The 15,151-nt window shown below is 41.4% G+C and overlaps 1 protein-coding gene across 5 annotated transcripts in view; it reads right to left on the bottom strand.

Annotated features, from left to right (window-relative positions):
• Window positions 1-2,123, bottom strand: part of slc12a7b (solute carrier family 12 member 7b) — a 64,453-nt gene extending 62,330 nt beyond the window's left edge. For 4 of the 5 annotated variants that reach the window (XM_021562701.3, XM_021562702.3, XM_021562705.3 and 1 more), the window contains exon 1: window positions 1,815-2,113. In XM_021562701.3, coding sequence (XP_021418376.1) covers window positions 1,815-1,953 — 139 coding nt within the window. In that variant the 5' untranslated portion in view covers window positions 1,954-2,113. Of the gene's footprint in view, window positions 1-1,814 lie in introns of all 5 variants that reach the window. The other variant, XM_090199627.1, reaches the window with a different exon arrangement.
• Between the last annotated feature and the right edge of the window lie 13,028 nt (window positions 2,124-15,151).

Below are 15,151 nucleotides of genomic sequence, written 5' to 3'. Positions count from 1 at the left end.
ATATATACACATACATACACTAGATGACGATAGAGGGCGCTGTTTTGAAGCCACCGCACCTCCACCTTGGCACTCAACGACCTTTGTAAAAAAAATAAAATAAAAAAAAAACATTTTAAAAGCTATAAAATACATTTATTAATGTCTACATTTGGTTTTGCAACGTGTGTTCTATTAAATACACATTAATGCATACTTTTAAAAAATGTGAGATATAATTGTTTTATATATAAATACATTTTCCTTAAAGTATAATTTTAGAAAGTATGAGTGTTACTGTCCCCACTAAAACAAAACTAAATACTTAAATACATGTAATTTTGTCATTGAAACGTTAATTGAAATACTGTTGAATTACATTCAATCATTTGGAGGACTGCTTCTTCTGGGGAGTGCCAATATGGCCGACCGGAGGCTTTAAAGCCTCTCATTGGCGAATACTTAGCATAATTGGAACTACCCCACGCTGAAAATAATAGTAGGTTATCTGAAGCCTTTTTGAACACATAGGCATATAGTTCCTGCACTGAAACGAACCCAGAGACCATTCCCCATAAGTGTAATATGGGAAAATGTCCATCTATAGAGTCAGATGATAAAATGAAACCTTGGCATTGAAATCATTATCCCGTACCCCACCCATCATTATCCTATCTTCCTACTTATCCCGTATTACTAAATGCAATGCAATAAATGAATTGTTGGAATTAAGCTATTATTAAAGAACGTATTAAAATATCAAGCTTGTGGAAGTAAAGAGATAGAGGAAACAGATTCCAAACCCAGGTGAATTGGAGAATCCCAGCTGAGATAACTATTGTAAATAGTAAATGTGCTTCTCTCACTGAAACACATGCACGAACACAATAATGCACTGCGCATAATCTCTCTCGCTCTCAAATGTACTTGTTTTGGAGCGCTCTCTTGACATTGCAGATCACTATTTGAATTTGCTCTTTTAATAATAACAGCTATATAAGAATGTTTTCCATGCTGCAATACACCTATACAGTCTCGTGCGATCACAACCACACTAAGAAAAACCTATTAAAATACAGAGCTGCCGACTGCTTTTGATTCTATATTCAGAAATAGTGGAAAGTCTACTCATGAACAGGCAATGCCTTGCATAGCTTCCCAAAATTAAACTAGTAACGTTAACGTTGTTTATTTGCGAGAACATCTTCATGAAGTATGTCATTCAGAATCTCACTGATAGCGCACCTTTCTATATTCAGGTGGACAACTATTGGTTGAAATGGGGTAAAATTGTAAATTATCTATTCTTTAACTGGTTATCCCTGGAGATGCTTGCTTGACAATTCAGTCTAATTTTAGAGGAGTACACTTTCACTGCAACCTGTTGCCATGCAACACCCGACTGGTGGTAGGAGAGGGACACAAACAGCTTTAAAAAGACAAGTTTATACATAATTGCAAAATTATTAAACATGACCATCATCAATTATTACAGTTGTGCAAAATAGCAGCAGAACAGAATAACGAATGTAGGAAAAACAGCTTTGAATGTCATGGAGAAGTAGGTTAATTAACGTTAGCTAGGGAATTATTTAATTACGATCACTCAAACATGAGTGATCGCAAACATGAATGTGTTTAAAATGTAGGCCCTATGTACGTGCACATAATACAGCTGTCGCTCATTTCAGCTCGTCCCTAATGTATGGGGAGTAACATACATAAAGTTCTATACAAACCACAGGGTTAGATAAGCATAAACAACCCGTAGTGAAATGCATAGCTAATCCCCAGTGGATAATAACGGATTGAGTAGGAGACAGGTATCATTTTACCGTATCTGTTGGGCTCCCTACTGTACTCGAGGACAGGAACAGCGTCTTGCGGTTCTATGGTGTAGCCTTCTGCCCCTTCGCTTTCAGAGCACTGTTCGTTGCCCTGACCGACAGGGACCACCACAAACCTGTCGCTCATTCCCTTCTGCGTCCTCCCTTATCACACTTCTTACGATGGAGAAAAACCTCGGGTCTCGAAGCGGTTTGTGCTGTGATTCAAACTCAAGCAGTCTAATCGGCAACGGGTTAGCAGGTACACATGACAGTCTGTATGGGACACGAGCGCTGACCCACGGTTTGAAACACTCTAGGCGTGTCCATCGCATAGTGTCCTTTCATTGGCTGGGGGCCTCGCGTACCGGTGTCAATCCGCACAAATTATAATTCCGAATATGGTTATTTATGAAATAAGTGTCCCGAATATCATAATGTTACCAGCACAAGCTCTTTCTAACAGTCACAGACTTGTTTAGTATTTTTGTGATGGTTTTCTCAAAATATGACCTGGTAGTGCGTGCACAGGCTACTAGAACGAGAACACAGGTGTGTTTGCAGCACGTGGGATATGCTCTATTGTTTGCCACTATGTCATGCCTTTGTACCTTCCTCATCATGATGTGTGATTGTGCAACGTATAATCATAACATATGTGATTAAATGGAGTCCACAAAGATTCTTACTGTGTGGTAATTGATTGCATGTCAACATCACTACAGCCTGCAGAGCATTTCTTTCATTCTCAACCTTTATGTTGTTTTTGTCAGTAAGCATGTAAAGAACAAGAGTTTGATTCAACTTTTTTTTATTTTTAATGTAACCTTTATTTTAATTTTATTTCACCTTTATTTATCCAGGTTGAGAACAAGTTATCATTTACAACTGTGACCTGGCCAAGATAAAGCAAAGCAGTGCGACAAAAACAACAACACAGAGTTACACATGGGATAAACAAACGTACAGTGTGCGCAAATGAAAATCTGTATAAAGTGTGTGCAAATGCAATAAGGCGGTAAGGCAAAAAATAGGCCAAAAGTGGCAAAGTAATTACAATTTAGCAATTTACACTGGTGTGACATATGTGCAGATGAAGATGTGCAAGTATATATACTGGTGTGCAAAAGAGCAGAAAAACAAAAATTATGGGCTATATTATACAAATGGGCTATGTACACGTGCAGCGATCGGTAAGCTGTTCTGGAAGCTGACGCTTAAAGTTAGTGAGGGAAATATAAGTCTTCAACTTCAGTGATTTTTAGAATTCGTTCCAGTCTTTGGCAGCAGAGAACTGTAAGGAAAGGTGGCCAAAGGAGGTGTTGACTTTGGGGATGACCAGTGACATATACCTGCTGGAGCGCGTGCTATGGGTGGGTGTTGCTATGGTGACCAGAGAGCTGAGATAAGGAGGAGCTTTACCTAGCAAAGACTTATAGATGACCTGGAGCCAGTGGGTCTGGTGACGAATATGTAGCGAGGACCAGCCAACAAGAGGATACAGGTCGCAGTGGTGGGTAGTATATGGGGCTTTGGTGACAAAATGGATGGCACTGTGATAGACTGCATCCAATTTGCTGAGTAGAGTGTTGGAGGCTATTTTGTAAATGACATCGCAGCAGTCAAGGATCGGTAGGATAGTCAGTTTTACGAGGGTATGTTTGGCAGCATGAGTGAAGGAAGCTTTGTTGCGGAATAGGAAGCCGATTCTAGATTTAATTTTGGATTGGCGATGCTTAATGTGAGTCTGGAAGGAGAGTGTACGGTCTAGACACCTAGGTATTTATAGTTGTCCACATATTCTAAGTCAGAACTGTTCAGAGTAGTGATGCTACACGGGCTGGCGGGTGAGGGCAGCGATTGGTTGAAGAGCATGCATTTCTTTTTACTAGCATTTAAGAGCAGTTGGAGGCCACGGAAGGAGTGTTGTAAGGCGTTGAAGCTCGTTTGTAGGTTTGTTAACACAGTGTCCAAAGAAGGACCAGATGTATACAGAATGGTGTCATCTGCGTAGAGGTGGATCGAAGAGTCACCCACAGCAAGAGCGACATCATCGATATATACAGAGAAAAGAGCCGGCCCAAGAATTGAACCCTGTGGCACCCCCATAGAGACTGCCAGAGATCCGGACAACAGGCCCTCCGATTTGACACACTGAACTCTATCTGAGAAGTAGTTAGTGAACCAGGCGAGACAGTCATTAGAGAAACCAAGGCTGTTGAGTCTGCCAATAAGAATACGGTGATTGACAGAGTCGAAAACCTTGGCCAGGTCAATGAAGACAGTGGCACAGTACTGTCTTTTATCGATGGTGGTTATGATATTGTTTAGGACCTTGAGCGTGGAAGAGGTGCACCTGTGACCAGCTCGGAAACCAGATTCCCTAGCGGAGAAGGTACGGTGGGATTCAGAATGGTCGGTGATCTGTTTGTTCACTTGGCATTCAAAGACTTTAGAAAGACAGGGCAGGATGGATGTAGATCTGTAACAGTTTGGGTCTAGAGTGTCTCCCCTTTGAAGAGGGGGATGACCGCGGCCGCTTTCCAATCTTTAGGAATCTCAGACGATATGAAAGAAAAGTTGAACAGACAAGTAATAGGGGTCGCAACAATGGCGTCGGATCATTTTAGGAAGAGAGGACCAGATTGTCTAGGCCAGCTGATTTGTAGGGATCCAGATTTTGCAGCTCCTTCAGAACATCAGCTGTCTAGGCAAGTCATTTAACTAGGCAAGTCAGTTAACAACAAATTCTTATTTACAATGACGGCCTACCCTGGCCAAACCTAGACGACGCTGGGCCAATTCAATCACATGAAGGACAAAACACTCACTGTACAGAAAACGATTAGACTATTATACATCAGTTCACATACAGCGCCTTCAGAAAGCATTCACACCCCTTGACAACATAAAGTGGGCTACCGAGTGGCACAGCGGTCTAAGGCACTGCATCTCAGTGCAATAGCGTCACTACAGTCCCTGGTTTGAGTCCAGGCTGGATCACATCCGGCCGTGGTTGGGAGTCCCATAGGGCGGTGCACAATTGGCCCAGCATCGTCCGGGTTTGGCCGGGGTAGGCCGTCATTGTAAATAAGAATTTGTTCTTAACTGACTTGCCTAGTTAAATAAATAAATGAAAAATGATTGACTGTTTCCACATGTTGTTGTTTTATAGCCTGAATTTAAAATGAATTAAATTGAGATTTGGTGTCACTGGCCTATTAACAATACTCCATAATGTCAAAGTGGATGATATTTTCAGAAATGTTGACATATCCATTCAAAATAAAATGCTGAAATGAGTCAATAAGTATTCAGCCTCTTTTTTGATGCAAGCGTCAATAAGTTCAGGAGAAAAAAATGTGCTTAACAAGTTACATAATAAGTTGCATGGACTCATTCTGTGTGCTACAATAGTGGTTAACATGATTTTTGAATGATTACCTCATCTCTGTACACCACACATACAATTATCTGTCAGGTCCCTCAGTCGAGCAGTGCATTTCTAAGACAACCACAAAGACCAGGGAGGTTTTTCAATGCATCGCAACCAAATGCCACCTATTGGTAGATGGATAAAAATGAGAGAAAAAAACAAGCGTTGAATATCCCTTTGAGCATGGTGCACCAATACACCCAGTCACCACAAAGATACAGGCATCCTTCCTAACTCAGATGCCGGAGAGGAAGGAAACCACTCAGGGATTTCATCATGAGGCCAATGGTGACTTTAAAATAGTTACCAAGTTTAGTGGCTGTGATAGGAGAAAACTGAGGATGGATCAGTTTTGTGGAAGTAAGGAGATAGAGGAAACAGATCCAGGGGATCTGGGGAAATGGAGAGTCTGAGTTGCGATGACAAATGATTGTAAATGTGCTTCCATCACTGAAACAACTACACAATATGTGTTTGAGTACTGTACATGTTTCAGTGAGAGAAGCACATTTTATTAGTCACTTGCGCCAAATACAACAGCTATAGACCTTACAGTGAAATGCTTACTTTATGAGCCCCTAACCAACAATGCATTTAAAAAAAATACAGATAAGAATAAGAGATAAAAGTAACAAGTAATTAAAGAGCAACAGTGAAATGCCAATACAGAATCAATGTGCGTGGGCACCGGTTATTTGAGGTAGAGGTAACTCTACCTATTACATGTAGGTAGAGTTATTAAAGTGACTATGCATAGATGACAACAGAGAGTAGAAGTGGTGTAAAGAGGGGGTGGGGGGCACGGCAAATAGTCTGGGTAGCCATTTGACTAGATGTTCAGGAGTCTTATGGCTTGGGGTTAGAAGCTGTTCAGAAGCCTCTTGGACCTAGACTTGGTGCTCCGGTAACACTTGCCGTGCAGTAGCAGAGAGAACAGTCTATGACTAACGTATTGACTCGTGGGTGTGAATAACTTTGTAAAGCTGATATTTCTGTATTTCATTTTCAACACATTTGCTAAAAATAAAAAATAAACATGTTTTCACGTTGTGATTATGGGGTAGTGTGTGTAGATGGGAGAGAGAGACATTTTTTTTTTATAAATTTTGAATTCAGGCTGTAACACAACAAAATGTCGAATGAGTCAAAGGGTATGAATACATTCTGAAGGCACTGTAAGTTACTGGGTAAACAATAGTAAAAGGATTAGACTACCTGTACATCAGTTCACATAAGTTACTGGGTAAACAATATGCCAAGCAGTCAAATGCACTTGGTATTGACCCCACAACTGGTGTCTGGGGTACTTGCTCATTAAGGACGGGTTGACCAGACACAGATTAAGCCTCTAAAATTGCTAGTGTAGAAATCCCATACAATAACCCGTGTGTAGCCTGTACTTAATTTTATTCACACTTAATACACGATCAATAAATATATGAATTCGTTTTTCTGTTTTTCTGACAACAGCCATGTGATCAATGGTCATGAACTTTCAACTGCAGTCAACTGGAAATGTATGCAGTTGCTCCGGTCGTCACTAGTTACCACAGCCACAAAGTTACAAACCCCACCTATTTCTACCTACAATTTATTTTAAACCACTTTGAAGGTGGTGGCTGACGTTGTTCAACGTCTTGACGAACGTGATCCGCTCAAACACATCCAATGCCTTTTCATCAAAAGCGATCACCTTTGCATGTGAAAACACATAATCCTACTGTAAATGGTGTGCGTACTGGGAGTGGAGTCAGGTGCAGGAGAGCAGAGAGTTGTGAACAGGCGCACACTTTATTTAGGCAGCAGAAACCAACAGACGCACGCCACTGCGTCGATACCTCCAGCCAAAGCAAAAGTGCAAACGCACAAACAGTCACAATAATATAGTATAAACACAATAACCTACCTCGTGAAATAAAACACGGAATAAACGCATACCAGTAAAGCGTGTCAACATAGACACGTAACACAAAACAATCTCACACAAAGACATAAGGGGAACAGAGGAATACAGTGCCTTGCGAAAGTATTCGGCCCCCTTGAACTTTGGACCTTTTGCCACATTTCAGGCTTCAAACATAAAGATATAAAACTGTATTTGTTTGTGAAGAATCAACAACAAGTGGGACACAATCATGAAGTGGAACGACATTTATTGGATATTTCAAACTTTTTTAACAAATCAAAAACTGAAAAATTGGGCGTGCAAAATTATTCAGCCCCCTTAAGTTAATACTTTGTAGCGCCACCTTTTGCTGCAATTACAGCTGTAAGTCGCTTGGGGTATGTCTCTATCAGTTTTGCACATCGAGAGACTGAAATGTTTTCCCATTCCTCCTTGCAAAACAGCTCGAGCTCAGTGAGGTTGGATGGAGAGCATTTGTGAACAGCAGTTTTCAGTTCTTTCCACAGATTCTCGATTGGATTCAGGTCTGGACTTTGACTTGGCCATTCTAACACCTGGTTTGTTTATTTTTGAACCATTCCATTGTAGATTTTGCTTTATGTTTTGGATCATTGTCTTGTTGGAAGACAAATCTCCATCCCAGTCTCAGGTCTTTTGCAGACTCCATCAGGTTTTCTTCCAGAATGGTCCTGTATTTGTCTCCATCCATCTTCCCATCAATTTGAACCATCTTCCCTGTCCCTGCTGAAGAAAAGCAGGCTCAAACCATGATGCTGCCACCACCATATTTGACAGTGGGGATGGTGTGTTCATGGTGATGAGCTGTGCTGCTTTTACGCCAAACATAACGTTTTGCATTGTTGCCAAAAGGTTCAATTTTGGTTTCATCTGACCAGAGCATCTTCTTCCACATGTTTGGTGTGTCTCCCAGGTGGCTTGTGGCAAACTCTAAACAACACTTTTTATGGAAATCTTTAAGAAATGGCTTTCTTCTTGCCACTCTTCCATAAAGGCCAGATTTGTGCAATATACGACTGATTGTTGTCCTATGGACAGAGTCTCCCACCTCAGCTGTAGATCTCTGCAGTTCATCCAGAGTGATCATGGGCTTCTTGGCTGCATCTCTGATCAGTCTTCTCCTTGTATGAGCGGAAAGTTTAGAGGGACGGCCAGATCTTGGTAGATTTGCAGTGGTCTGATACTCCTTCCATTTCAATATTATCGCTTGCACAGTGCTCCTTGGGATGTTTAAAGCTTGGGAAATCTTTTTGTATCCAAATCCGGCTTTAAACTTCTTCACAACAGTATCTCGGACCTGCCTGGTGTGTTCCTTGTTCTTCATGATGCTCTCTGCGCTTTTAACGGACCTCTGAGACTATCACAGTGCAGGTGCATTTATACGGAGACTTGATTACACACAGGTGGATTGTATTTATCATCATTAGTCATTTAGGTCAACATTGGATCATTCAGAGATCCTCACTGAACTTCTGGAGAGAGTTTGTTGCACTGAAAGTAAAGGGGCTGAATAATTTTGCAAGCCCAATTTTTCAGTTTTTGATTTGTTAAAAAAGTTTGAAATATCCAATAAATGTCGTTCCACTTCATGATTGTGTCCCACTTGTTGTTGATTCTTCACAAAAAAATACAGTTTTATATCTTTATGTTTGAAGCCTGAAATGTGGCAAAAGGTCGCAAAGTTCAAGGGGGGCGAATACTTTCGCAAGGCACTGTAAATACATGTAGTGTGATTGGGGAATGAAAACCAGGTGTGCAGGGAACAAGACAAAACAAATGGATAAATGAAAAATGGCTAGAAAGCCGGTGACGTCGACCGCCGAACGCCGCCCGAACAAGGAGAGGGACGGACTTCAGCGGAAGTCGTGGCACCTATTCATTCCTCCACTTGCTTAAAGATGCAGTCTGAGTTCTTAAGCACCAAAAATGTTTAACATATTGTAAGAATTAGATTAGTAAAGAAGTATTTTTTGAAAGATGTAACATATCGTAAAAAATGAATTACATAGTACACAATTGGATGACTTAGTAAACAAATAATGGGGACCTGTTCTGTCTCATGAGCACCAATTTCAAAACTACTGGCTGAAATTATACAAAAGTTTTGGGAGTGTCGCATTAGTAGAAGCGTAAGGTGTTCTCAGGGCAGGCCTGACATTTTTGACTAGCATAAAAAACGTTTTTACTTTTCGTAGTAGTTTAGGAGAAGTTATGCAGCAGGTTAGTAGAAATAACGTGTTAGGTTAGGATAATTAGGTCTGCCCTGAGAACACTCTATGTTTCCACTAATGCGATTCTGTAAAGTTCTGGAGTGTCACTTTAAGCAATGTCACTTTTGTTTTGAGGGGACTTCGGCATCAGCCAAAACGAGGTACCTGGCTCACGCCTGGGATTCTCACGCCAACATGAATGCAATCAAATCTAACTGATGACTTGTCACCCCAGATGGTTCGTTTAAATTTCTACCATTGTGACGAGATGGAGTAGGCCTACAGCTTCATCTAGTGGTCGTGTTGGATACAGCAGTTGCTTACAACTGTAGCATTGTAGCTAAACCTAACCCTAATCCTTTTCCTAACCTTAACCTCATTCTCCTAATTTGCTACGTTAATTAATCTAACCCCCTGCATTAGATCACCTAACCAGCCACAACAATTCACCTAACCTTCCACGTTAGTTATCCTAACCTGCTACGTTAGTTATCCTAACCTTCCACGTTAGTTATCCTAACCTGCTACGTTAGTTATCCTAACCTGCTACGTTAGTTATCCTAACCTGCTACGTTAGTTATCCTAACCTGCTATTTAAACAAACCATCTGTGGCGACAAATCATCACCACACCGGTTCACATGGGACAGGCCCGGGGCATTAATTGAATCCCATCAATAGGTGTGTGGTGAGAAGTGAGGTTTGGCGTTTGAGTCAAATACATTTAGGCCAACATGGCTATTGTAGACCGTTTTCAAGACTAGGCCTATACTTTTGAAATATTCTTTTGGATGGTTTCCAGTAGACCACTTGGAAGTAGACTGCTTGGGCTTGTAACTTAAATGTCTGAAATAGATAGATCATTTTGGATCTATTCAGAGGGAGTCAATCCACTACAACCCAGACAGTTTATTTTGACGTGGTTTATTCTGTGAGTTACTTCCTAAAATATTTGCTGTAGTACTGGGTGGACCTCAGTCTCAATAAAGGTCTTTATTTTGGTAGCTTGTCGTCCACCACTCCTATGATTAAGTTTACTCAATTAGACTTAAAGTGGTAGCTGTTATCAATTACTGTAGGCTGTAAACAGTTCCATATTTTATGTGATAGAGATTAGTAAACAGGCAACGGACAGATGAGCCAGTGGTTGCAGATGGCTACACCCTGATCTAAATGTGTCAGATAAAAGTGTGAAATGCATCTCTAAAGGTCAAATGACATTAGCTCAACACACAATTATTTAGGGAAATTATACAGTTATTAACAGACATTCAAGCCCTTTCTTTTCTTGAGGATGAGACAGTAGGCTAAAGGGCCAAACGGAAGCTGCAAGATCAGAAGCTATCTAGGACTAGAAGACTGGAAAAGGTATTGATAAGAAAATCTAGCCTAAGACATTATGCTGTCTTCTATACACTCTTAGAAAAAAAAGGTGCTATCTAGAACCTAAAAGGGTTCCTTGGCTTTCACCATAGGAGAACCCTTTGAAGAAGCAGTTTTGGTTGCAGGTCAAAACCCTTTTGGTTCCGTGTAGAATCCTTTTTGGGTTCCATGTAAAAACTCTTTTCACAGAGGGTTCTAAAAGGAACCAGGTTTATCCCATGGGGACAGCAGAATAACCATTTTGGAACCCTTTTTCTAAGAGTGTATATTTCCCTGTCACTGTTCATAACTCTGACCGTGCACTGTTCAGTGAGGAGTCCTACTAGCATGGTTGCTGCTGGCTGGCTCTTTTGTCTGCTTGCGCCCTCCTAAGTTTCTCTTGACGCTCTAGTGCTCTCCCATGGCTGTTGTCATAGTGACTCTTCTCGTCAGAGAAGAAAATAAAACAAATTGCCCTTCCAGCCCGTAACTTAATAGGGGATTGTTAGGTGGTTGCAGGATACATTTGTCTTACGTAACCCAGCACTTTAGTTTTGCTACACTGTGAGAGCAGTGAGTGGTTGTTACAATTGTTTGAGATTTATGCCTTACCGTAAATACAATATCACTGTTGTTATGACAAAAAGTTTAGGCTTGTCTTCATACAACTTTCACTCCCTTAAAGCATCACACTCATCTACATTAGTTTTAGGAGGAGTCCAATCATAGCACGTACTGTATACTATAGCCTTATACTCTAAAACAGTAGCGTATCTGCTATATGAAATCAAATCAAATCACATTTTATTGGTGACATACACATGGTTAGTAGATGTTAATGCGAGTGTAGCGGAATTCTTGTGCTTCTAGTTCCGACAGTGCAGTAATATCTAACAAGTAATCTAAAAATTCCCCATCAACTACCTAATACACACAAATCTAAAGAGGTGAATGAGAATATGTACGTATAAACATATGGATGAGCGATGGCCGAGTGGCATAGGCAAGGTGCAATAGATGGTATAAAATACAGTATATACATATGATATGAGTAATGTAAGATAAGTAAACATGATTAAAGTGGCATTAATTAAAGTGGCATTGTTTAAAGTGACTAGTGATCCATTTATTAAAGTGGCCAGGGATTGGGTCTCAATGTAGGCAGCAGCCTCTCTGAGTTAGTGATTGCTGTTTAGCAGTCTGATGGCCTTGAGATAGAAGCTGTTTTTCAGTCTCTCATTCCCAGCTTTGATGCACCTGTACTGACCTCCCCTTCTGGATGGTAGCAGTGTGAAAATGCAGTGGCTCAGGTGGTTGTTGTCCTTGATGATCTTTATGGCCTTCCTGTGACATCGGGTGCTGTAGGTGTCATGGAGGGCAGACAGTTTGCCCCCGGTGATGCGTTGTGCAGATCTCACCACCCTCTGGGGAGCCGCTACGGTTGAGGGTGGTGCAGTTGCCGTACCAGGCTGTGATACAGCCTGACAGGATGCTCTCGATTGTGCACCTGTAAAAGGTTGTCAGGGTTTTGGGTGACAAGCCAAACCTCTTCAGCCTCCTGAGGTTGAAGAGGCGCTGTTGCGACTTCTTCACCACACTATCTGTGTGGGTTGACCATTTAAGTTTGTCAGTGACGTGTATGCCGAGGAACGTAAAACTTTCCACCTTCTCCACTGCTGTCTCTTCGATGTGGATAGGGGAGTGCTCCGATATAGGTTATATATGAGTCTGCTAAGATCCACATCCTATCTGACTTACCTACTGTGACACAATCATATATGTCATGTACTGTATAGAAAGGGCATCTAACCTTTAAGTTTCATGTGAGTGTAATGTGAGTCAAGAATGTGAGGCGTGAATCAGAGTCAGCAATATACCATGAATGGCAACTTCTATTTAGCAGTGTGTGTGTGTGTGTGTGTGTGTGTGTGTGTGTGTGTGTGTGTGTGTGTGTGTGTGTGTGTGTGTGTGAGAGAGAGTATGCTTGTATGCTCCAATGGCTGTATTGCCTGGCTGTGTACAGTAAATATATGAGCAGGCATCTCAGAGCCTCCATTATCAGGTTATGAAACGTGGTTGATCAGGGTCCTCCAATTGTTTCCTCTCTGATGGAGCCGAGTTACCAGCAGTAGTAGCAGCAGCAGTAGGGTCTGTGTGGTCTTTTAATTCCCCAGCCCCCATGCATCTCTGGGGGCTGTGTGACGGTGGTGATGGCCCCGGTCACAATGAAAAGAGAGGCATGGAAGATGGATCAAAACAACCGTTGGGGGTGATGGAAATTATGCAATAGGGCTCAACCCTTCTCTGTGTTTCCAAATTGACTGCCATGCATGCTCCTACGCTGTTATCTCCCCTGCGGTAATGAATGTCAGGCGCTGGTTATGTTCTGTTACAGTGTGTGGCATAATTCCTGACTCACTAGGCCATTCACAGCCATGACACTTGTGAATCCCCATTGAAATGAAAACCATTTGACTAACATCCCAGTTGTTTACTGGCTAAAAGACCCTAGCGTTCTTTGAATCCGTTTTCCGTCCTGTGGAGTGGATTGGACCGGATTCTATCTGCCTGGCTGGCTGTCTGTATCTCAGGCTTTGTCTAAGCTGCCCTGGGTTATTTTGAGAAGTGGACAAAGAGGAATGGGATGGTTGACATACCAAAGGAGACAGACTGGCCACCTAACCCCACTGCATGGAGGGAACGATAGGCTGCTGGGGCACAGCATGTTCCCACACAACCTTTTCTCTCTCCTCACACGTTTACATGTTAATCGTGCTTAAACACTGTACATAGAAGCCACTTACAATATATTTGCACATAGGGACCTGATTGTCCCATATAGTAGGCCTTTTAAAATATAAACGCAACATGCAACAATTTCAGAGATTGTTACAGTTCTTATAAGGAAATCAGTCAATTGAAATAAATTCATTTGGCCCTAATCTATGGATTTCACATGACTGGGCAGGGGCACAGCCATGGGTGGGCCTGGGAGGGCATAGGACCAACCACTTGGGATCCAGGCCCACCCACTGGGGGAATCAGGCCGAGCCAATCAGAATTAGTTTATCCAGACAAAAGGGCTTTATTACAGAAATACTCCTCAGGTTCGTCAGCTGTCTTGGTGGCTGGTCTCAGACGATCCTGCAGGTGAGGCCGGTTGGATGTACTGCCAAATTTTCTAAAATGACGTTGGAGGCAGCTTATGGTAGAAAAAAAGAACATAAAATTCTCACAGCTCTGGTGGACATTCCTACAGTCAGCATGCCAATTGCATGCTCCCTCAAAAACTTCAGACATCTGTCGTATTGTGTTGTGTGACAAAACTGCACATTTTAGAGTGGCCTTTTACTATCCCCAGCACAAGGTGCACCTGTGTAATGGTCATGCTGTTTAATAGCTTCTTGATATGTCACATCTGTCAGGTGGATGGATTATATTGGCAAAGAAGAAATGCTCACTAACAGGAATGTGAACAAATTTGTGTACAAAATTTGAGAATACTATTTTTTGCTTATGGAAAATTTCAGGGATCTTTTATTTCAGCTCATGAAACATGGGACCAACACTTTATATGTTGCATTTATATTTTTGTTCAGTGTAGATTGTCAAAGTGTGACACTGCTATCGAAATAAGTGTGACTGTCAAAGAAGGACAAGATTACTTCAGATTAGTGTAGGTATTAAAATAAAGAATTGTTGGCCACTTACCAGCCAGTCTTGTGCCGATTACTCTGCTAATTGCCTCTAGCTGATTCTATACCTCAACTTGCTGTCACAGTAAGATAAAGCTGAAGATGAAGACTTTATATTTTTTTTAAATCTTCTTTTTAGACAAAACGTATAAGTGAATAGTTTTTGATTATGCAAATCAATGTAAAATATGAAACCTTTGTTCCTCAATGACTGTGCAGTTTTAATCTTTTGCCAGGCCCAAGGTTTGCCTTCCTCTGTGGTTCACAAATAGGTGTCATTTGATAGTCTCAAAGGGTATATTATCTCACCTCCATAAGAAAAGAAACCATTCTCTCACTTACAGCAAAGTGAACACCCCCATACCTACAGTCAAAGGAATCTCCCTTGTCTAAATTCTGATAATAACCCTACACTTGTGGAAAACGTGTGTCACTGGTGAATGTCCTACGGTGGTGTTGATTGTTGTTGAACTTTTTCCATGAGTATATATTACTTTACTGTTACTCACCATTCAGACATACTGTATGTGGGTCTTCCATGTGTGAATCATAGTGACAAATCAAGTGTTGCTCTAATAAACAGGAACCTATTCTAGACTTTGACTCAACTCTTGAGTGTGAAGAGAATGCTTCACACAAGCTGTCTGAGACTGTTTTCCACTTGGCCCAGTGGCGCTAAACCGTGGTGTGTGTGTGAGATTAAACGCCGCGGAGGTTAAA

Source organism: Oncorhynchus mykiss, chromosome 15 (genome assembly GCF_057628025.1).
Source record: "Oncorhynchus mykiss isolate SJ-2025 chromosome 15, ASM5762802v1, whole genome shotgun sequence".
Lineage (NCBI taxonomy): Eukaryota > Metazoa > Chordata > Actinopteri > Salmoniformes > Salmonidae > Oncorhynchus > Oncorhynchus mykiss.
The sequence above is the reverse complement of the archived record's forward strand: the minus strand, read 5'-3'. Positions and strand labels throughout refer to the sequence as shown.